Source organism: Symphalangus syndactylus, chromosome 12, assembly GCF_028878055.3.
Source record: "Symphalangus syndactylus isolate Jambi chromosome 12, NHGRI_mSymSyn1-v2.1_pri, whole genome shotgun sequence".
Classification (NCBI taxonomy): Eukaryota; Metazoa; Chordata; class Mammalia; order Primates; family Hylobatidae; genus Symphalangus; species Symphalangus syndactylus.
The window spans coordinates 145,321,646-145,346,426 of NC_072441.2; the positions used below are offsets into that span (position 1 = coordinate 145,321,646).

General features: G+C 43.6%; 1 protein-coding gene across 3 annotated transcripts in view; it reads right to left on the minus strand.

Annotated features, from left to right (window-relative positions):
- KPNA6 (karyopherin subunit alpha 6) overlaps window positions 1-24,781 on the minus strand; it is a 65,374-nt gene that overhangs the window by 10,889 nt on the left and 29,704 nt on the right. For 2 of the 3 annotated variants that reach the window (XM_055254602.2, XM_063627960.1), the window contains exons 2-10: window positions 9,528-9,661; window positions 7,321-7,413; window positions 6,821-6,920; window positions 5,769-5,863; window positions 4,613-4,744; window positions 3,433-3,521; window positions 2,103-2,202; window positions 1,624-1,787; window positions 828-906 (exon numbers count right to left, since the gene is read on the minus strand). In XM_055254602.2, the coding sequence (XP_055110577.1) occupies window positions 828-906; window positions 1,624-1,787; window positions 2,103-2,202; window positions 3,433-3,521; window positions 4,613-4,744; window positions 5,769-5,863; window positions 6,821-6,920; window positions 7,321-7,413; window positions 9,528-9,661 (986 nt within the window). Of the gene's footprint in view, window positions 1-827; window positions 907-1,623; window positions 1,788-2,102; window positions 2,203-3,432; window positions 3,522-4,612; window positions 4,745-5,768; window positions 5,864-6,820; window positions 6,921-7,320; window positions 7,414-9,527; window positions 9,662-21,721; window positions 21,831-24,781 lie in introns of those variants that run through there. The other variant, XM_055254601.1, reaches the window with a different exon arrangement.

The following is a 24,781-nucleotide window of genomic DNA, read 5'->3' on the forward strand; positions in this document are numbered from 1 at the left end:
ATTCCACTGACATCAGGTACTTAGAGCACTCAAACTCACAGAGACAGAAAATAGAATGGTGGTTACTAGGCACTAGGGGAAGGGAGAATGGGGAGTTACTGTTTAATGTGTAAGGAGTTTCAGTTAGAGATGATAAAAAAATTCTGTAGCTGGCTAGTGGCAATAACAGAAAAACAATGTGAATGTACTTTATGCCAATGGTTAAAATGGTAAATTTTATGTTGTATTTTAAAGTACATGCATATACATATACAAAGTAACCCAGAAAATGAGTGTGTGGGTTTGAGTGAGACTACTCAACCTGTTAAGGAACCTGTCCAGAATCCCACAGAATTATGCCCGCTACTCAAAACCCAAAGAATACCCAAATCTCTAGCCTTTGAGCAGGGGAATCTTGTTTACTATGCCCTCACCAGAGGGGTTATTTACAAAAGATTAATCCAAGGTCCATGATAACCATGAGACCCTAAAGATCTAGGAAGTAGGGGTGGAGTTCCATAGCTTTCAGTATCTCAAAGGGACCATGACTCAAACTTAACTACCTCACAATGTCCCACGTGGTAAGTCCAGTTATTCCATTTAGTTTTCCTTCACCCATTAGATGATGATTTGTTCCCAATTTATGGAAGAAAAGAAGGAACCAAGTTTCCCATGACTGCTTAGAGAATAACAGAGCTGGAACTTTTCACTCAAGCCCACACTTTCTTAGACCATAGTGCCTCCCATCAGGACCACAGCCCTTTGCAGGAAAAGGCTTTTGTCCACAGGCAGCTCTCCACAAGCTCTTCCATAGCTGGTCTAAGATCCTGCACCCTCCTCTTTCTTACCTGGGTCTGGATGTCATCCCCAGTGACGATGTTACCCACAGCTCTCAGGGCAGGAGAAGCCACTTTGTAATCATTGTGCCTACAGAGGAGGGAGATCTGATCAGCAGAAGGCCAGCACACCATTTTCGGCCCTGCTGATTCTCTCTCTTTAGTCTGAGCCTGGAGAAGCTTAAGGAACCTGTACTCTTTCTTTTTTTTCTTTTTTCTTTTTTTTTTGAGACAGAGTCTCACTCTGTCACCCAGGCTAGAGTGCAGTGGCGTGATCTTGGCTCACTGCAAGCTCCGCCTCCTGGGTTCACGCCATTCTCCTGCCTCAGCCTCCCGAGTAGCTGGGACTACAGGCACCCGCCACCACGCCTGGCTAATTTTTTGTATTTTTAGTAGAGACGGGGTTTCACCATGTTAGCCAAGATGGTCTCGATCTCCTGACCTCGTGATCCACCCGCCTCAGCCTCCCAAAGTGCTGGGATTCTTTTTTTTCCTTTGAGACGGAGTCTTGCTCTGTCACCCAGGCTGGAGTGCAATGGCGCGATCTTGGCTCACTGCAACCTCTGCCTCCCGGGCTCAAATGATTCTCCTGCCTCAGCCTCCCAAGTAGCTGGGATTACAGGCGTCTGCCACCACGCCCAGCTAATTTTTGTATTTTTAGTAGAGACGTCGTTTCACCATGTTGGTCAGGCTGGTCTCGAACTCCTGACCTTGTGATCCGCCCACCTTGGCCTCCCAAAGTGCTGGGATTGTTAAGTGTGAGCCACCGTGCCCAGCCAGAACCTGTACCCCTTCTAAGACCACTCACATCAGCAGCTCTACCAATCTCCGGCAGACTCCAGAGTCTATGACTGCCTGGATCTTCTCATTGGGGCCATCAGACAGATAAGAAAGGGCCCAGCAAGCATCTGCCAGCAAGTCCGAGTCGCTGCTGAAGAGTAGGCGAGACAGTACAGGCAAACAAGGAGAGACCTGTGGGACACAGAGTGAGAAAGACTCATAGGGGGACAAGACTATATCAGCTTTATCACGAACCCTAACATTGCAACCACCGCCCCTCCCAACACACACACACAAGTAATTCCAGACCGTAGGGATCGCTACTACATTAAACATTTAGGTCTACCTTTTCACTTTACTACCCAGGTACACAAGATCATCTACTTCACCAACAATTGCTTCTTCCAGTTTCCCATGATTTGAGACTCCAAGGAGTATCCCAAAGACTTAAAAACTCCATATGAAGGAACCTGATGTCACTCAGGGTCTAGTAAGTAGCTCTCTCACCTTTGCAAACTCTGGGGGTGGGTTCTTCCCTCGGCAGAGATTTGACAGGGCCCAGACTGCATTCCGTGTCATTGTCAGTCGTGTGGACTTGGTAAGGAGTCTGAAGGAAACAGCAAAGCCAGATCCTGAGCACTGAGGCCTTGGCATAGGGCTGTTGCCAATGAACCCAGAGACAAATCCAGTGAGACCTCAGACTCTAGCAGCCTGTTTCTTCCTACTCATAGACCTAAGTTAATAGAGCTGGTATAGGTCAGGAGGCCAACCTCTATACAGAGTATTCATTTCAGGACCAGCTGTGGCTAGTTAATACCACAGATAATAGAGACGAAACAGAGGGCTAGATCTTGAGTAAGCCTGTACAGCTTCTAAGGTGGGATATATCGTGCCCATAACCCTGGCCACAAGTCCAGGACAAGGAATGGTGTTCCCTGGAAATACAAGCTAAAAGTCTAAGAAATAAAAGCTATAGGTCTACTGTGACAGCTTTAGCCACACAGTATGGAATAATTTCTGTGAAGGGTCCAAGAAAGTGACAGTGGTAGGCTATGAGACTGCGGTCTCTGAAGAACAGTTCATTCATCTGTTTTGGTTTAGGCATAGTTTACTCTAAGGGCATGGAGGGAAGGAAGAGAGAGGGATACAATGACGCTTCACGGGGTCTTTGATCTATAATTTACAACAGAGCTGTCCAATGTATGCATAACCCCATAGCAAATCCATGCATTTTGCAGAGAAGGTTGGGTTTTTCCAGGTGGGCTAGTCCTGCCTCTCTCCCCTGGCTCAACAATGAGGAGGATATGAGGATATGACTAACATGAGGTTCTGCAGTGCCATGAAGTGAGGAACAAGATCCTTCTTGGCAGATGGGTGGCACAATCTTTTTTTTTTTTTTTCCCCCACTCTTTTGCCCAGGCTGAAGTGTAGTGGTGTGATCACAGCTCACTGTAGCCTTGATCTCGCTGGGCTCAGGTGATCCTCCCTGCCTCAGCCTCCCAAGTAGCTGGTGCATGCCACCACATCTGGCTAACTTTTGTATTTTTTGAAGAGTTGGGGTTTCACCATGTTGCCCAGGCTGGTTTTGAACTCTAGGCTCAAGGGATCCACCTGCTCTGGCCTACCAAAGTGCTGGGATTATAGGCATAAGCCACCATGCCCGGCCACAACCTTCTCAATCTCCAAAGATACCTATCTTTTACTTGGGCAATCAGAATGCATTTTTATAGTTTTTGCACTTACCTATCATCTTAAGGGATCAAGTATGCTGCCCCCAAATGACCTGCCACGTGGCCACCCGATAGACGCCCAGGTACAGATGATTATAATTACTCACGTTAACAAAGGATTAAGGATGGAACAGTTCAAGACGTAATCTCGGCAAACAGAGCTATCTCCAGCTATGTTTCCCAGTGCCCAGACTGCCTGAAAAGGGGATAATGAAACTGTCACCCACAAAGCCTGGTACTTCTGTGAGTACTTTATAGCCACAACTGCAAAGTGAGTACCCACCAGGATGAGGATGATGTCAAGGCCCCAAATACACTATACAAGCTCAGGTAACCTCCCTATTGAAATCCTTACTGAGCACTTGTTCTACAAGGACCTATCCCTGGGAGTTCCTGGTTCAGCAGGGAAAGACAGGCTGCCATCTGTACTGTAGCCAGAGAAGCCAAAACAACATCGCCCAGAAAAGGAGAAAGTAATCAGAAAGTTGCATTTTTTTTTTTTTTTTTTTTTTTTTTTTTGAGACGGAGTCTCACTCTGTCACAGTGGCGCGATCTCGGCTCACTGTAACCTCCACCTCCTGGGTTCAAGTGATTCTCCTGCCTCAAGCCTCCTGAATAGCTGGGATTATAGGCATGAGCCACAATGCCCGGCTAATTTTTTAGTACTTTTAGTAGAGACGGGGTTTCATCATGTTGGTCAGGCTGGTCTTGAACACCTCACCTCATGATCTGCCCACCTTGGCCTCCCAAAGTGCTGGGATTACAGGCGTAAGCCATTGCGCCTGGCGAAAGCTGCACTCTTGTAGCTGCCTTGGACCAACTCTGTATGTAGTAATGGAGGAAAGAGCCCACTACCACTCTCCGATTCTATCCAACTAGCAAGAATTGAATGGGAGAAATGGAAGTTGTACCTTCATCTCCATGATCGGTGGGTACTGAGATATGGCTACTGTGGTATCTTTTTTCCAATGGCACGTCCAACAACAAATGTATAGAGTTTTTTCCACATCAACCACCCATTCTCTGATACCAACCATGTGTCCAACAATTTAATTCAATTCTGACACTAACACCCAGAGTTAATGCAGACTCCGCAGGTTAGTCCCACAAGACTGCCCCCACTTGAGATACCAGTTGCAAGTCCCAGGGGCCATCTGTACTTGACACTCCTCTCACTCAGGAAATTCCAAGAGTTTTAACACTGTGCCAAGAACCAGGACAAAGACCAAATATATTTTTTATTACACCACAGGTACTATAAAGAATCACACCAAATCTAAGCATTACCTGTTCCTGAACATCCTCAAAGTCTGAATTAAGCAGCTCTATAAAAATGGGGACAGCCCCTGCTTCAATGACAATTTTGGTCTGCTGAGAGGTTCCAGAGGCAATATTCGTTAGAGCCCAGGCAGCTTCAAACTGAAAGTGAGATTAAGCAATGATTGAAAGGTCATTTCAGACTGAGCAGCCATGCCTATCAGCTGGCTCAGAACAGTAAGCCTGCTGCCCATGAATTTAAAAAACCAAAACAAAACATCACAAAACACAAGCAAGCCTCTTGCCCACGAATTTAAAACACACACACACATAAAATACAAGCCTTTCCCCTCCTGTCTTTAGAGAGTGGGAAGATGCAGCGACGTGATATAGATGAGAATAAGACATTGGGCTTCCAGGGTCCCAGGTTTAGTCCTGCACTACCACAACACCCATGCTTCCTGAGCTTCACTTTCTTCATTTCTGAAATGAGGATTAGAATGAAATGGGTCTCTCAAAGTCCCTTTCAGCTGAGTTCTGGCAAGTTCCAGTGGATTGACCCATCACCCATCTCTGAAACAAGAGACCCAAAGAGGCTGAACAATTTGCCTCAGGTCACACAGGTAGTGGACCATACCCTCTGATTTATAACTGAATGATCAGTCTATCATTGTCTGGTGTCTTTCCTTTGAAATTGTTTTAAGGAAGAGATTCTGGCTGTGAGGGAACTGATGGTTTCTCTTGAATGTTTCCTAACATTACTTTTGTACTTCCTGAGAAATATGTCAATAGAAATATCCCACTGCAATTTCTTGGAAGTAGGGCTTTCATATAATAACCCCTTCCCAGTAGTGGGGGACTGGGGGTGGGGTGGGGATAAGTAATGGGTACAAAAAAACCCAGAAAGAATTAATAAGACCTACTATTTAATAACACAATAGGGTGAGTATAGTCAATAATAACTACACAATTTAAAATAACTTAAAGTGTATAATTGGATTGTTTGTAACTTAAAGGATAAATGCTTGAGGAAATGGATACCCCATTCTCCATGATTTGCTTATGTCAAATTGCATGCCTGTGTCAAAACATCTCATGTACCCCATAAATATATATACCTACTATGTATCCTCCAAAAATTAAAAAACAAGACAAGACAAAACAAACCCCTTCCCTCAGGCCTCACCTGTAATGTACAATTCTCATTCCTCTTCAGAAACTCCACGAACCGATCCACCACTCTTGGAGTGTTGATAACTTCATCTATTGGAGGACTAGGCTCTGGATAAGGGAGAAGGGAAAATAAAAACGCAGGAGAAGCTTTTGCTGATCCCTTCATGGGGGTCAGCTTGCAATCCTTCTTAGACACTTCTGACCACCCTTACAAACATTCCCAAACTCCCTTCTGGTAAGGTGGTTTTTAACAATATCTACTCATCTTTGAACTGTATAATACAGCTGGGATGTTAAAGAGTAAAGCCAATCCTAATTTAAGAATGCTCATCTTTGGCTTACTAAATGTAAGCAAAGAAAGGTGTGGGAGAGAGGAATGCCTAAGGGATGAACAACCGTGGTCTACACATTTCCCTTTCAAGAAAGACCAGTATTCTCTTCTTGGGAAGACTATTTGATATACTGAAACAAGAGGTATTTTTCCAATCACATATTAAATTTGTTTTATTAAGTAGCTATGGTGTGCCACACAGTTCTAGGTACAGAGGACACAGGAGGGAACAAAAACAAAAGTCTCTGCCCTCAGAGAGCTTACATCCTAGTGGGAAGAGTCATTTTATTTTTTTTATTTTTATTTTTTTTGAGACGGAGTCTCTCTCTGTCGCCCAGGCTGGAGTGTAGTGGCGCAATCTCGGCTCACTGCAAGCTCTGCCTCCCGGGTTCACGCCATTCTCCTGCCTCAGCCTCTCCGAGTAGCTGGGACTATAGAAGATAAATATAATGCGGGGAGAGGAGAATATGTAGGGCAAGGTAAAAAGATAAAAATGTTGAAGGTAGGATTTAATCGTAGGAGTAAGGGAGTTGCTACAAAGATATCTGGGAAGAGGACATCAGGCAGAGGAAGTATCCAGTGTGAAGGTAGGAATGTGTCTATCTTGTACAAGCAACACCAAGGTCAGTAGGGCTAGAGCAGAATGAGTGAGGGCACGTGTAGTTGATGACATCAGTGAAGAGAAAAGACGCTAAATCATACAGGGCCTCTCTGAGAAGGGCCAGGCTTTGTACCTTTGGAGAGCAGTTTCCGGAATTTCTGTGTGGTTGCTAACTGCAGGTCAGAATCATCAGAAAAGAGCATCTCCACCATCTCTCTTGTGATCACACTCTCCTAGAACATAAAACAAGTTTAGGACTTTGCAAACCAACGTTAGAGCCAGATGTGAACACATAATACTGCTCGGCATCCTGTTTTCTAAAAAACTGAGGGCAAGAGGATGGCATAATAGGCTCAGGAGAAGGGGTCTGTTTAATCTATAGGTGCTTCAAGTTGGGACATTTGAAAAGTGATTCCTAATTCTGAGGCAACTGATGGCTTCTCTTAAATGTTTCCTCAGATATATCTAACAAAGTTGAATCTTTGTTGACTCCTGAAGCTGACAAAAGGGTCCACAGAGGAAAGAACTTGTCATGGTTACTGGCAAAGCTAGTAGATGATGTGAACGGCCCAATTTCTGTTCTTAGAAGCAGGTATTTTCCAGGTCAGCCTGAGGCACATGCAGGGGCCTTACCCCAGTGGTAGAGCTCACATAAGAGTCCATGAGAAGACTATCGAACATGGCAGCTTCTTCATTAATCAGCTCCACATTTCTCCGTTTAAAAAGCTGAAAAGTAAAGAGACAGTGGTTAAGAGTACTCTCTGAACTAAAGAAAACAAAGAACAATCCAATGTAAAATTATGGCATAACTGACAAGGATATACTAGAGCAGCTGAGAAGTAAGGCCAAGCTTTATACATTAGTCTCCCCTTATTCAGTTTTGCTTTCTATTATTTTAGTTATCCAGTCAACTGTGGTCTGAAAATATTGCATGGAAAATTCCAGAAATGAACAATTCATAAGTTTTAAATTGCATGCCATTCTGAGTAGTGTTGAAATCTCATGCTATCCTGTTCTGTCTAGCCCAGGATGTGAACATCCTTTGTCCAGTGTATCCATTCCACGCTGTATACACTGCTGCCAGTTAGTCACTTAATAACCAACTTGGTTATCAGGTGGCAATTGCTCGTGTTCAAATAACCCTTATTTTACTTAATAATAGCCCCAAAGTGCAAGAGTAGTGATGCTGGCAATTCAAATGTGCCAAAGAGAAGCTGTAAAGTGCTTCCTTTAAGTAAAAAGATAAAAATATGGGAAAAAACATAGTATAGGTAAGGTTCAGTAATATCTGCAGTTTCAGGCGTCCACTGTGGGTCCTGGAACGTATTCCACAAAGAGAAGAGGAGACTACTGAATACTGACATGGCAAAGATATTCAAGGACTTGGAGGCAGAGGCAGCAGTGGGCCAAGATCATGCCACTGTACTCCAACCTGGGCAACAGGGCAAGATCCTGTCTTAAAAAAAAAAAAAGAAAAAAAGGAATGATAGTATAGCAAAAGGGTGGACAAAATCAGGTTAGGTTGGCCAGGCACGGTGGCGCATGCCTGTAATCCCAGCACTCTGGGAGGCCAGGGCAGGTGGATCACTTGAGCTCAGGAGTTCAAGACCAGCCTGGGCAACATGGCAAAACCCTGTCTGTACAAAAAAAAAAAAAAAAAAAAAATCCACAAAAATTAGCCGGGCGTGGTGGTACATGCCTGTAGTCCAGCTACTCAGGAGGCTGAGGAGGAAGGATCACTTGAGCCCGGGAGCTTGAGGCTGCAGTGAGCTGAGATAGTGTCACTTACTGCACTCCAGCCTGGGTGACAGAGTGAGACCTTGTCTCAAAAAATAAATAAATAAAAAATGATCACAATCATCATAATCATCATCATCAGGTGACTGAATCTGTTGGCGGGGAGGGGGGGGGGCGTGGGAGTGCAGATGGTGAGGCATTAACATAGTCTCGGGCTGGGTGTGGTGGCTCACGCCTGTAATCCCAGCACTATGGGAGGCTGAGGCGGGCAGATCTGGGCAGATCACAAGGTCAGGAGTTCGAGATCAGGCTGGCCAACATGGCGAAACCCAGTCTCTACTAAAAATATAAAAAGTTAACTGGACGTGGTGGCGCATGCCCGTAATCCTAGTTACTCAGGAGGCTAAGGCAGGAGAATCGCTTAAACCCAGGAGGCAGAGGTTGCAGTGAGCAGAGATCGTGCCATTGCACTCCAGCCTGGGCGACAGAACGAGACTCCGTCTCAAAAAAAAAAAAGAAAGAAAGAAAAGAAAAGGTAACAAGGAGCTAGAACTAGAATGTTATAGTAAAGACATAAATGATGTCTAAGTTGGTCTAACTTGTGAAAAGGGGATAAGGTCAGTTTTCTCTTTCTCAAAGCTCCCAACATTTATTTACAACAAAGGAAACTGGAGTAAGCTCCTTTTCTTTTCTTTCTTTCTTTTTTTTTTTTTTGAGATGGAGTTTCACTCTTGTTGCCCAGGCTGGAGTGCAATGGCATGAACTTGGCTCCTGCAACCTCCGCCTCCCAGGTTCAAGCAATTCTCCTGCTTCAGCCTCCCAAGTAGCTGAGATTGCAGGCGCATGCCACCACTTCTGGCTAATTTCTGTATTTTTAGTAGAGAAAATGAAGTTTCACCATGTTGGCCAGGCTGGTCTCGAACTCCTGACCTCAAGTGATCTTCCTGCCTTGGCCTCCCAAAGTGCTGGGATTACAGACATGGGCCACCACGCCCGCCTAGTAAGCTACTTTTCTACAGGGCAAGTCAGGGTGCATGGTGGAGGCCAACCATAGGGGCTTGTTTCCCAGAATGGTATGTTTGAGAATACTCCCATTAACTCACCTGTTGCTCCCGCTTCTGCTTCCGGAGCTGAATGCCCTCTTCCTCTCTTCTTCGTCTCATTTCTTCAGGGTTTAGAGCGTTGTTCTTATAGCTCTTCATTCGATAATTGTCTTTCCCTGGGCTCGCCATGGTCTCTAGAAGAAAAGATACACATTGCCAAAAACTCTTGAGAGGACAGCATTTCCTTTTCACTAGACTTCTGTCTCTACCCACCCTTCACCCTCCCCTGCCCTGGGGGGATACAGCTCTCTGGGAGCTCTCAATAGCACCTGACATCTCTACGTGCCCCCCAGCCCCAGTCTCCTTTAATTACAATAAGCTTGCTGAACAGGTGGTATTATAGAAATTAGTATAAGCTTAGTAGTTAAAAGTGTGGGTCCCAGAGACAGACTGTCTGGGTTCAAATCCTGACCCTTCTACTTGTTAGCTGTGCAACCTTGGACAAGCTCCTTTAACTTTTATTGCTTCAGAATTTAATCTTTAATAAAACAGGAACACACCAGGCACAGTGGCTCCCACCTGTAATCCCAGGGGTCTGCAGACTACACTTTGAGAACTGCTGTTTTTTGTTGTTGTTGAGACAGGGTCTCACTCTGTCACCCAGGTTGGAGTGCAGTGGCACGATATCGGCTCACTGCAACCTCTGCCTCCCGGGCTCAAGTGATTTTCCTGCCTCAGCCTTCCGAGTAGCTGGGATTACAGGCGCACACCACTACAACTAGTTAATTTTTTTTTTTTTTTTTTTGAGAGGGAGTCTCGCTCTGTCACCCAGGCTGGAGTGCAGTGGCGCGATCTCGGCTCACTGCAAGCTCCGCCTCCTGGGTTCACGCCATTCTCCTGCCTCAGCCTCTCCGAGTAGCTGGGACTACAGGCGCCTGCCACCACGTCCGGCTAATTTTTTGTGTTTTTAGTAGAGACGGGGTTTCACCGTGGTCTCGATCTCCTGACCTCGTAATCTGCCCACCTTGGCCTCCCAAAGTGCTGGGATTACAAGCATGAGCCACTGCGCCCGGCCAACAACTAGTTAATTTTTGTATTTTTAGTAGAGACGGGGTCTCACCATGTTGGCCAGGCTGGTCTCAAACTCTTGACCTCAGGTGATCCACCTGCCTTAGCCTCTCAAAGTGCTGGGACTATCGGCGTTAGCAACCACGCCCAGCCAAGAACTGCTGTTCTAAGCATTGAATTACTCAGTTGTAGGTAAATAAATGTTAACTTGACCAGCTAGTGCCAAGGTTGTCTTCCATTGTACTGCCACTGACAAATATCTTGACCAATACTTTTGACAATCTACTGGGTGTCATAAAGTATTTCAGAGAGATAATTATTTGCATATCCCAGATTACTAATGAGGTTAGATTTCATGTTGTTATTAGCCATATGTTTCCCCTTCTGTGAAAAATGTTTGTTTCTATAATTTTAAATATTTTTCTTTTTTCTTTTTTTTTTTTGAGACAGAGTTTCACTTCTGTTGCCCAGGCTGGAGTGCAATGGCACAATCTTGACTCACTGCAACCTATGCCTCCCAGGTTCAAATGATTCTCCTGCCTCACCCTCCCGAGTAGCCGGGACTACAGGAGGCTGCCACCACACCCGGCTAATTTTTGTATTTTTAGTAGAGACGGGGTTTCACCATGTTGGCCAGACTGATCTCGAACTCCTGACCTCAGGTGATCTGCCTGCCTCAGCCTCCCAAAGTGCTGGGATTACAGGCATGAGCCACTGTGCCCGGCCTGTTCACGTTCTTTTAAATCAGTTATCTGTGGCGGTGTACTTCCTTTATCCTTAATATTATCTTATTTGTGCCCTCTTTTGTTCTTGAGAACCTTTACCAGAGACTTGCCTATTTTTATTTTAGTCTTTTGAAAGATCCAAGTTTTAGCTTCATTGAGTCTTCTCTACTATATGACTTCTATCTCCTTTCTACATTTTTTCTAATTTAAGTTGTATATCTAAGTAATTAATGTTCACACTACATATATATTTTTTTGAGACAGTCTCACTGTGTCACCCAGTCTGGAGTGCAATGGCGCGATCTTGGCTCACTGCAACCCTCCGCCTCCTGGGTTCATGTGATTCTCCTGCCTCAGCCTCCCAAGTAGCTGGGATTGCAGGTGTGCACCACCACGCCTGGCTAATTTTTTTTTTTTTTTTTTAAGACAGAGTCTCCCTCTGTCGCCCAGGCTGGAATGCTGTGGCGCCATCTCAGCTCACTGCAAGCTCCGCCTCCTGGGTTCGCGCCATTCTCCTGCCTCAGCCTCCCGAGTAGCTGGGACTACTGGCGCCTGCCACCATGTCCGGCTAATTTTTTGTATTTTTAGTAGAGACGGGGTTTCACCGTGTTAGCCAGGATGGTCTTGATCTCCTGACCTCGTGATCTGCCTGCCTCGGCCTCCCAAAGTGCTGGGATTACAGGCGTGAGCCACCATGCCTGGCCCCACACTATACTTCTATATTACCTTTCTAAAGCTTATAAATTTCCTTCAAATTAATATTTGTATTGTAATTCAGTTCTAAATATCTAATTACTTTTGATTTATTCAATTTACGTAAGTGTCCCATGTGTGCTTGAGAAGAATCTGCATTCTTAAATTATTGTGCATGGCTTTCTGAATATCATGTCCATTAAATTAAGTTGTCATCATGTTGTTCTTTATTTATTCATTATTTTTTGAGATAGGGCCTCGCTCTATTGCCTAGGCTGGAGTGCAGTGCACGATCACGGCTCACCACAGCCCCAACTTCCAGGGCTAAAACAATTCTCTTGCCTTAGCCTGAGTAGCTGGGACTACAGGCTCATACTACCATGCGTGGCTAATTTTTATTTTTTTTTTGTAGAGATGGGGTCTCACTATGTTGTCTAGGCTGGTCTTGAACTCCTGTCCTCAAGCGATCCCCCTGCCTCAGCCTCCCAAAGTGCTGGGAGTATAGGCATGAGCCACCACGCCCATCATGTTGTTCAACTCTTCTATTAATGTTTCACTTCACTAATGTTTTCCTTATTGATAGTGAATGTAGCCATTCCCCATAGTTGAATTTTGCTTTATGTATTTTAATACTATTTCATTAGAAGCATACAAATTCAGAACTGTTGTATCTTGACTGTGAATAGACGTTTGTTATAAAGTGAGCCAAATTATTCCTTAACAATGCCCTTGTTGCCCTTTTTATTTTGTTGGATATTAATATAGTTATCACTTCCACTTCTAGCCATGATGGAATAAGAGGGATAGGATTTCCCCTGTTGCTATAAACTGTTTCAGACATCGGGCAATAGCAATGCAGAATTGTGATTCTCCAAGAGGGAAACGAATCAAGTGAGCTCTACTTGTCTCCTTGGCTTTCTGCCCAGAGGCACATTCTATAGCAGAAGAGGGGTCCCAAACAGCACCACGGAAATCTGAGTAGTGGAGGAGAGACTAGAGCCTTCAGTGAGACTGAGCTGGCTGAAAACACTGAGCCAGCATGCCAGCGAGGAGAGAAATAGGCAGAAAAAAAAATTGGGAAATCTGTTTGGGGTTCCCTAAATCTTTCCTGAAGACTAAGGATGCATACATGCTGGGTGAAGCTCCATGAGTCACGCAAAGGGCAACTGAGAAGCTGTATGTAAGCTCAACAGTTCCCAGAGCTCGCACAGGGCTGAGAGACTTTAGACAAATCTGAATGGAGATTTCTCCCTGATCACTCAGGGCACAGTAGAGACCCTAGAAGGACTATGGCTTAGTAGTGGGATTAAACTATTCCCAGAAAAGGCTACTTATGAAGCTTAAAAACAAGCCTTACACTGCTAAAACAGAACAGCTATAAAACGCCCTACATCCTTTAAAAAAAGACAAGAAAATCCAGACACTAAAAACATAAAATTCACAATGCTTGGAATCCAATTAAAAATTATGGGCCAGAGCTAGGCATGGTGGCTCATGCCTATAAATCCCAGCACTTTGGAAGGCTGAGGTGGGAGGATAGCTTGAAGAACCTAGGAGTTCAAGGCTGCAGTGAGCTATGACTGCACCACTGTACTCCAGCCTGGGCAACAGAGTGAGACCCTGTCTCTAAAAAACAAAAACAGCCAGGGCGTGGTGGCTCACAGCTGTAATCCCAGCACTTTGGGAGGCCGAGGTGGGTGGATCACAAGGTCAAGAGATTGAGACCATCCTGGCCAACATGGTGAAACCTCGTCTCTACTAAAAATACAAAAATTAGCTGAGCTTGGTGGCACGCACCTGTAGTCCCAGCTACTCAGGAGGCTGGGGCAGGAGAACCACTTGAACCAGGGAGGTGGAAGTTGCAGCGAGCAGAGATCATGCTACTGCACTCCAGCCTGGTGACAGAGGGAGACTCTGTCTCCAAACAAACAAACAACAAAAAGTACTATACATGCCAAGAAGCAGAAAAATTGTGACCCATAGGAGAAAGATCAGTCAAAAGTTAGATCCAGAAATGACACTTCAGTAGATAGTAGGATGGTTTCAAGTGCTCTAATATATTAGTAACTGGATTTACAGGGAAAAAAATTGAGAGACGGACAGAAAAACATTTACAAGCAAAGACTAAAAATTGGCAGGGCATGGTGGCTCAAGCCTGTAATCCCAACACTTTGGGAGGCCGAGGCAGACGGATCCCTTGAGGCCAGGAGTTCCAGACCAGCCTGGTGAAAGCCTGTCTCTACTAAAAATATAAAAATTAGCCAGGCGTGGTAGCTGGTGCCTGTAATCCCAGCTATTCAGGAGGCTGAGGAAGGAGAATCACTTGAACCTGGGAGGTGGAGGTTGCAGTGAGCCAAGACCATGCTACTGCACTACAGCCTGGGCAATAGAGTGAGACCCTGTCTCAAAAAAAAAAAAAAAAAAAAGACTAAAAATTTTCCAGATCTAATCCCATTAATCCTAAAAGCTATGCTAATCCTTAAGCAAGATAAAAACAAAGAAAATCACAAGACCCATCACAACCAAAATCTTGAAAAGCAGCAACAGATAAAATCTTAAAAGCAGCCAGATAAAGACCTATTAAGACCAAAGATAAGAATGGCCTAGCTTCTTGTCAGAAACCATAAGTCAGAAAACAACAAAACATTTTTAATGTTCTGGAAAAAAAAAAAAAAAACCTGGTAAACTAGAATTTTATATCCAACAAAGATACTTTTTGAAATGAAAGCAATTCAGCAGGTCATGGGCTAAATTAAAAATAATATTAATAAAGACTTTTTCAGATAAACAAAAGCTGAGAGATTTTTTCTCTAGCTGACCTGCACTAAAGAAATGCTAAAATTCGCCGGGCGCGGTGGCTCATGCCTGTAATCCCAGCACTTTGGGAGGCTGAGGCGGGTGGATCACGAGGTCACAAGATCGAGACCAGCCTGACCGACATGGTGAAACCCCGTCTCTACTAAAAATAGAAAAATTAGCTGGGCTCGGTGGCGTGCGCCTGTAATCCCAGCTACTTGGGAGGCTGAGGCAGGAGAATTGCTTGAACCTGGGAAGCAGAGGTTGCAGTGAGCTGAGATCGTGCCACTGCACTCCAGCCTAGTGACGGAGCGAGACTCCATCTCAAAAAAAAAAAAAAAAAAAAAGAAATGCTAAAATTCTTCAAGTAGAAAGAAAATGATACTAGATGGAAACTCGGATCTCCACAAAATGAAAAACACTAGATATGGCAGATAAACATAAAATAACGTTTTTGCCATTTAAAAATTGTCTTTAAAAAATAACAAGGCACAGTACACACACACAGAAACAGGGAAGCATGGCCCATTCATGGATTAAAGTAGAAACCATTCCTAGCTGCGTGTGGTAGCTCAAGCCTATAATCCCAATACTTCGGTAGGCCAAGATGATAGGACTGCCTGAGGCCAGGAGTTAGAGACCATCCTAGGCAACATAGGGAGACCCTGTTTCTATTTTAAATAATTTTATAAAAATAGGAAACCATCCCTGAGGAAGCCCAGAGACTGGACTTATTAGACAGATTCTAAAACAACTGTCCTAAATATGCTCAAAGAGATAAAGAAAAACCTGGACAATGAACTGAAGGAAATCTGAAACACAATATATGAATAAAATGAGAATATCAATAAAAAGAAATTATAAAAAGGAACCAAACAAATGTTCCAGAGCTCAAAAGTACACTTACTGAAATAAAAAATTCACTAGATGGGTTCAAGAGCAGATATGAGCAGATAGAAAAAAAGAGTAGCAAACTTGGAGACAGATCAATTAAAATTATCCAATCTGAGGAGCAGAAAGAATCAAGAATGAAGAAAAATGAACAGAATCGAGTGGACCCATGGAACACTATTAAAAGGACCAATATGGCCGGATGGTGGCTCATGATTGTAATTTTGGAGGCTGAGGCAGGAGGACAGCTTGAGCCCACAGTTTGAGACCAGCCTAGGCAACATAGCAAGATCTCATCTCTATTGAAAAAAAAGTAGGGGGGCCAGGTGCAGTGGCTCACGCCTATAATCCCAGCACTTTGGGAGGCTGAGGCGGGTGGATCACGAGGTCAGATGTTTGAGACCAGCCTGGCCAATATGGTGAAACCCCGTCTCTACTAAAAATAAAAAAAAAAAACCCAGGCGTGGTGGCGTGCGCCTGTAATCCCAGCTACTCAAGAGGTGAGGCAGGAGAATTGCTTGAACTCGGGAGGTGGAGTTTGCAGTGAGCTGAGATCGCACTCCAGCCTGGGTGACAGAGTGAGACTCCTTCTCAAAAAAAAAAAAAAAAAGACCAATATACACCACATTATGGGAGTCCTAAAAGCAGAAGATAAAGAGGTAGAATATTTGAAAAAATATGGTCAAAAACTTCCCAAATTAAATAATACACATTAATCTACACATGAAGGAGCTCAATGAACTCTAATGAAGATATCCACATTCGGGATACCGAGGCAGGTGGATCAACTGAGGTCAGGAGTTTGAGATCAGCCTGGCCAACAGGGTGAAACCCTGTGTCTATACTAAAAAAAAAACAAACAAAAATTAGCCAAGCATGGTGGCACCTACTAAAAAACCAAATATTAGCCAGGCATGGTGGAACGCACCTGTAATCCCAGCAAGTTGGGGGGCTAAGACAGGAGAATCACTTGAACCCGGGAGGCAGAGACTGCACTGAGCCGAGATCATGCGACTGCACTCCAGCCTGGGTGATAGAGTGAGATTCTGTCTCAAAAAAGAAAAAGAAGATATCCACATTGAGACACATAATCAAACTGATGAAAGCCAAAGACAGAATCTTGAAAGCTGCAAGAAAGAAGTGACTTATCACATACAAAGACGCCCAATAAGATCAACAGGTGATTTCTCATTAGAAATTATGAGTCAGGCTGGGAGCAAATCCTAGCACTCTGGGAGGCCAAGGCAGGCGAATGGCTTGTGTTCGAGACTAAGAGTTCAAGAACAGCCTGGGCAACGTGGCAAAACCCTGTCTCTACAAAAAGTACAAAAATTAGCTGGGCATGGTGGTGTATGTCTGTAATCCCAGCTACTTGGGAGGACGAGGTAGAAGGATCACCAGAGCCCAGGAGGTTGAGCTGCAGTGAGCCGTGGTTGCACCACTAGACTCCAGCCTGGGCAACAGAACAAGACCCTGTCTCAAAAAAAAAGAAAAAGAAAAAGAAAAGAAATCACGAAAGTCAGAAGGCAGTAGAATAACAAAGTGCTGAAAAGAGGCTGGGTTCGGTGGTTCATGCCTGTAATCCCAGCACTTTGGGAGGACAAGGCCAGACGATTACTTGAGCCCAGGAGTTCAAGACTAGCCTGGGCAACAGAGCAAGACCCTGTCTCTACAAATAATTTTGTTTAATTTAGTTGGGCATGGTGGCGTGCACCTATGGTCCCAGCTACCTGGGAGACCTCTAAGTCAGGACGATTGCCTGAGCACAGGAGGTTGATGCTGCAGTGACTCGTGATTGCACCGTCACTCCAGCCTGTGTGACACAGCGAAACCCTGTCTCAAAAGCAAAACAAAACAAAAAGCAAAGGGCTGAAAGAAAAACCGTCAAGCAAGAATTCTATATCTGACAAAACTGTCCTTCAAAAATGAGGGAGAATTATGACATTTCCCCATAAACAAAAGCCGAGGGGCTTTGTTACCACTAGACCTGCTCTGCAAGAAATGCTGGCTGGGCCTGTAATCTCAGCACTTTGGGAGGCTGAGGCAGGAGGATCACATGAGCCGAGTTGGAGACCAGTCTGGGCAACGTGCTGAAACCCCATCTCTACAAAAAAAAATATAAAAATTAGCCGGACGTGGTGGTATGCACCTGTAGTCCCAGCTACTTGGGAGGCTGAAGTGGACTGCTAGAGCTTGTGAGGTTCAGGCTGCAGTGAGCTGCAATTGTACCACTGCACTCCAGCCTGGGCAACAAAGCAAGACTCTGTCAAAAAAGAAAAAAAATGCTAATGGGAGCCCTTCAGGTTGAAATGAAAGGACACAGTAACTTGAAGCCATATGAAGAAACAAAGATCTCTGATAAAGGTAACTATATGGGCAGATATAAAAGCCAGTATTACGATACATCGGTTTGTAACTTTTCATTTCCTACATGATTTAAAAGACAAATGCATACAATAATTATAAATCTACATTATTGGTCACACAATGTTTAAACATACAATGTGTGATGACAGCAGCATAAAGGAGGAAACAGTGCTGTACATGAGCCGTTTTGTGTGTTACTGAATTAAGCTGGTACTGATTCCAACTAGAGTGTTAGAATATTAAGTGTAATCCCCATGGTGTTCACAAGGAAATATCCAAAAAACTACATGCACAGAAAATAAAAATTAAAAATATACACAAAAGGAAATGAGAAGGGAATAAAGAGAGCTGGAATAGCTATATGAATATCTGACAAAACAAACTTTAAGTCATAAACTGTTACCAAAAAGAAAGGACATCATATGGCCAATTCATCAAACTATTATAAAACATATGCAATAAACAAGAGCCCCCAGACATGAAGAAAGTTCTGACAGAAGTGCAGAGAAAATATTTGGAGACTTTTTTGTCCCCACCAACTGTGGCCTACAGATATTTGGAGACTTTTAATGAGCCACATTCAATAATGAACAGAACACCTAGACAGAGATCGATAAGTAACAGAGGACTTGAACAAAATTATAAAGTAGACCTAAGACAGATACACAAGGCATTCCACTCAATAACAGCAGAATATACATTCTTCTCAAGTACAGATTCTCCAGGATAGGCCATATGTTAGCCCACTAAAAGCGTCTCAATAAATTTTGGAAGACTGAAGTCATATAAAACATTATCTCTGACTACATGGAATGAAGCTAGAAATCAGTAACAGAAGGATAACTGGAAAATTCACAAATATATGCAAATTAAGGAAGACATTCTTTAAAATGTCGGAAGACTCATATGTCCTGATTTCATAACTTACTACAAAGGTACAGTAATTAAAACAGTGTGGTACTGGCATAAGGATAAGCATATGGACATACGGAATAGAATTGAGAGTCCAGAAATAAACCTTTACATCTATGGCCAGCCAACTGATTTTCAACAAGGATATTATGTCCATTCAGTGGAGAAAGAAATATTTCATTGTATAGAGAATGAAATATTTTATACATTCTATACAATGAAATATTAGCCAGACCAGGCGGGGTGGCTCACATCTGTAATCTCAACACTTTGAGAGGCCAAGGCGGGCAGATCACTTGAGGTCAGGAGTCTGAGGCCAGCCTGGCCAACAGGATGAAACCCCGTCTCTACTAAAAATACAAGAATTAGCCAGGCATGGTGGCGGGTGCCTGTAATCCCAGCTACTCAGGAGGCTGAGGTGGGAGAATCACTTGAACCCAGGAGGCGGAGGTTGCAGTGAGCTGAGATCGTGCTGCTGCACTTCGGCTTGGGGAACAGAGCTTGCTCCATCTCCAAAAAAAAAAAGAAATACAAATCAAAACCACAATGATTCAACCTAAGAAAGCTGACTGAAAAAAACAGCTTTTTTTTCAGCCAGGCGCGGTGGCTCACGTCTGTAATCCCAGCACGTTGGGAGGCCGAGGTGGGTGGCTAACCCAGTGAAACCCCACCTCTACTAAAAATACAACAAAAAAATTAGCCGGGTGTGGTGGTGGGCCCCTGTAGTCCCAGCTACATGGGAGGCTGAGGCAGGAGAATGGCATGAACCTGGGAGGCGGAGTTTGCAGTGAGCCGAGATCGCACCACTGCACTGCAGCCTGGGTGACAGTGTGAGACTCTGTCTCAAGAAAAAAAAAAAAAAATTTAGGCCAGGCGCGGTGGCTTATGCCTGTAATTCCAGCACTTTGGGAGGCTGAGGTGGGGAGATTATCTAAGGGTGGGACCCTCCAGCCTGGCCAACATGGAGAAATCCCATCTCTACTAAAAATACAAAATTAGCTGGGCATAGTGACACATCCCTGTAATCCCAGCTACTCAGGAGGCTGACGCAGGAGAACTGCTTGTACCTGGAAGGTGGAGGTTACAGTGAGCCGAGATTGTGTCACTGCACTCCACCCTGGGCGACAGAGCAAGACTCCATCTCAAAAAAAAAAAAAAAAAAGTTTTAAAAACCACAATGACATACTACTCCACACCTACTAGGATGGAATAAGAATAATAAAAGCACACGTTGGCTAAGATCTAGAACCTGGTGGATTGCTGATAAGAATGGAAAATGGTGCAGCCACTATGGAAAACAGAATAGTAGTTCCTAAAAAAATTAAAAAGAATTACTATATAATCCAGCAATTCTACTTTTATACTATTCCTCCCTTATTCAGTTTTGCTTTGCAGAGTGTCAGTTACCCATGGACAATAGTGGTCTGAAAATATTAAATGGAAATTTCCAGATAAAAACAATTTGTAAGTTTTAAATTTCATACTATTCCAAGTAGCATGATGAAATATCACGCCAACCCATCTATTCCACCTGGGACATGAATCATCCCTTTGTCCAGTGTATCCACACTGTACACACTGCCAGTTAGTAGCAGATATTGCAGTGTTTGTGTTCCAGTAATCCTTATTTTACCTAATAATGGCCCCAAAGTGCAAAAGTGATGATGCTGGCATATTGTTCTAAGTGTTCTATTTTATTATTATTGCTCTCAATCTCTTATTGTGCCTAATTTACAAATTAAACTTCATCATAAGTATGTATATATAGGAAATAATATAGTATATATGGTTTGGTACCATCTGTCGTTGCAGGTATCCAACTGGGGGTCTTGGAATATATTCCCTGTGGATAAGGCAAGGACTACTGCATATGGATACCATAGAATATCATTCAGCCAAAAAAGGAATGAAGGTCTAACACATGCTACAACATGATTGAACCTTGAAATTAATATGCTAAGTGAAATAAGCAAGACACAAAATATTCCACTTACATCAGGTACCTAGAGTCAAACTCAGAGACAGAAAGTAGATTAGAGGTTACCGGGTGCTAAGAGGAGAGGAAAATAGGGAGTTATTGCTTAGTGGGTGCAGAATTTCTGTTAGGGGTAGTAAAATATTTGGAAATAGTGGTGATGATGGTCACATAACACTGTAACTGTAATTAATGCCACTGTATTGTACACTTAAATTGAAAATTTTGTTACATATATTTTACCACTAATAATTTTTTTTTTTTTTTTAAGATAGAATCTCGCTCTGTCACCTGGGCTGGAGACAGTGGCACGATCTCGGCTCACTGCAGCCTCCATCTCCCAGATTCAAGTGATTCTCCTGCCTCAGCCTCAAGTAGTGGGGATTACAGGCACCCACCACCATGCCCGGCTAATTTTTGTATTTTTAGTAGAGATGGAGTTTCTCCATGTTGCCCAGGCTGGAATAATTTTTTTTTTAATTGGCATTGTAGCCTGGGCTCAAGCCTGTACTGCCGGCACTTTGGGAGGCCAAAGTGGGCAGACTGCTTGAGCCCAGGGATTCAAGAGCAGCCTGAGCAATATGGCGAAACCACAATCTCTACAAAAAAAATTCCAAAATTAGCTGGGCATGGTGGCGTGCACCTGTGGTCCCAGCTACTTGGGAGGCTGAGGCAGGAGGATTGCTTGAGCCCAGGAGGTTGAGGCTGCAAGTGAGCTGTGTCTGCACCTCTGCACTCCCTTTGAGGCCCCTGATGATCCCTGTGAGACTAACAGGGTAGAGAACAGATTTCTGAAGGCAGCACTATGAACTGCTGTCCCCTATTACCAGACACATAGCTTTTCATGACTGAGCCTGGGCTGTCCTGGACGCTAGCCTCTCCTTCAAGCACAGCTGACAGTGAAGCTGGGAGGAGAGCCATGCTGAGCTTCTTTAGTCACCATGGTGACAAGAAACTATCACAAATATTTGCTTATGACTTCACTGGGGAAGCAGACAAGGGAGGTTAGATTGCAAGGAGGAACATCTGCAAAAGCACATCTGGAATCTCAGGGATCCAGCAGGCCAGTGGCTTTTTCCATTATGTATTCCCTTACTTGCTGTGGATGAATTTTTTAAAATTCACAATACAAATAAACCTTTTCTAGCATCTGGCTGTCCTAGACTATCTTTGAGTTTCTTAGTCAAGGAACTCTCTCAAAGTGAATAGGTCTCTGAAGTCACACCTTTCATTTCTAGGGAATGTCTAAAGTTGCCATGCACTTTCTAAGCTTTTAAAACCAAAGAGCTAGCAATAATACAAAATAGGTAGGGGCCTTAAAATGGCTGAATCATGTCTGTTCCTAATTCATATTATGAAGTCCTAAACCCCAATACCTCAAAATGCGTCTATATTTGAAGATAGAGTCCTTCAAGAGGTAATTAAGGTAAATAAGGTTATTGGGGTAGGCCCTAATCCAGTAACTGGTATCCTTAAAACAAGAGAGGGAGAATAGCATGGGAACATGAAGACAGCTATATAGAAGCCAACAACAAATGGCTGAGAATAAAACAACCCTTCTGACAACTTTTTTTTTTTTGAGACAGGGTCTCGCTCTGTCACCCAGGCTGGAATGCAGGGGCACAATCTCAGCTCCCTGCAACCTCTGTCTCCGGGGTTCAAGCGATCCTCCTGCCTCAGCTTCCTGAGTAGCTGGGATTACAGGTACGGGCCAGCATGCCTGGCTAATTTTTTGCATTTTTAGTAGAAACAGGGTCTCACCATGTTGAGGCTGGTCTCAAACTCCGTGATCCGCCCGCCTTGGCTTCCCAAAGTGCTGGGATTACAGGCATGAGCCACTGCACCTGACCTCTTCTGACAACTTGATCTCAGACTTCTAGCCTCCAGAACTGTGAGAAAATACATTTCTGTTGTTTAAACCACCCAGTCTGTGGTTCTTTTTTATGGTGGCCCTTGCAAACTAATATAGGCCCTAATTATCTAATCTAAAGAAGGCACCGACTCCTGCCAGTGTCTGATATCAAATTCAAGTTGATTAAGCCTTGTCTTTAGATCTGGGCAAAGGCGACAATCAAAGTAAACTGCTTTCGTGGGACACAAGGACACGCCTGTAACAAGAAAGGTTAAGATTCACTTAATAGGCTGGGCACGGTGGCTCATGCCTGTAACCCCAACACTTTGGGAGGCTGAGGCGGGTGGATCATCTGAGGTCAGGAGTTCAAGAACAGCCTGGCCAACATGGTGAAACCCTGTCTCTACAAAAATATAAAAATTAGCCAGGCATGATGGTGGGTGCCTGTAATCCCAGCCACTTGGGAGGCTGAGACAGAAGAATTGCTTGAACATGGGACGCGGAGGTTGCAGTGAGCCAAGATCACGCCACTGCACTCCAGCCTGGGTGACAGTGTGAGACGCTGTCTCAAAAAAAAAAAAAAAAAAAAAAGGATTCACTTAAAAAAAAAAAGCCCTAATGGATAAATGAAAAAACTGAGGCTCACTCAGGTCACACATTAGTGAGTAGCAAGATTGCCATAGTGCTCCATTTAATCACTGGTATGTTTAACATTTTGAGATTCAGAAACATTTTAAACTCAGGCCGATTGACTGTTGAGCCTCCCCTCCACCACCATACCAGATTTTTATAGGAACTCACCTTCATAGTACAAGTTTTCCTTTTATTAATACAATGAGTTCTCACCCTAGACCACAGATCCAACCAACCACAAACCTGACGTACATGTATGGACTAACACCTACAACATCAGGATTAATTTCCCCAAAGCAGGTAAAGCCAGCCATGATGCTGGGATGTGATGGGTGAGAAGACAACACACAATATACAAGTGATAGACGCAATAATAAATCCAAAGATTTCACAGATGTTCTTCCACATCTTACCTGGCCCAGTTTCTTACCAAAGATGCCATAAGAAAACATCAAAGATGGCTTAAATTTTGCTGTCTTCTTACTGGTCTACCTATTAGTTATTTACTGTAAATTAATACAAAGTTGATGGCAAAATTTGGGTATTGTTGTAACTTTGCCAGCTAAAAACACACTGTAGGAACAGTTCTAGGAATCTCACCTCCTGTGATTTCTTATACTGAGAACCAGACACTTGTGAGTGCATTTTTTCATTCATTTTCCCTTAGCTACTGCCCCATTTCTCAGTTCTCATGAATAGCCGAACTATTTTTTCTGTTTCCATTACGAACTGCTTAAACACTGAAAGTTTGATATAGTACAATAAATATTTATAAATTATCCACTAAGATTCAATGATTTTTAACAACAGCATATTAGTTTTATTCTATCAGATGTATATATAATATAGCTATATTTTTAACTATACATTTGAAAGTTGTAAATGTCATCACTTGGCAGTTCACCCAATTACTTTAGTATGTATCCCATAATAAGGACCTTCTTTTTTTTTTTTTTCTCTCCCGAGACAGAGTCTCGCTCTGTTGCCCAGGCTGGAGTGCAGTGGCACCATCTCAGCTCACTGCAACCTCTGCCTCCCAAATAGCTGGGATTACAGGTTCACACCACCACGCCCAGCTAATTTTTGTATTTTTTAGTAGAGATGTGGTTTCACTGTGTTGGCCAGGCTTGTCTCAAACTCCCGACCTTGTGATCCGCCTGCCTCGGCCTCCCGAAGTGCTGGGATTACAGGCGTGAGCCAGGCCCAGGACCTTCTTCTTATATAATGACAACAGCATTTTCAAACCTAAGAAATTAACAAAATACCCAATATCTAGTCCATATTCAAATTTCTTAATTATGTCAAAATACCCTTTATATCTGGGTTTTTCTCCCTGAATCCAGCCAAGGTTCACACGTTGTATTTGTTATTTTAACATTTTATTATGGAAAATTTCAAATAT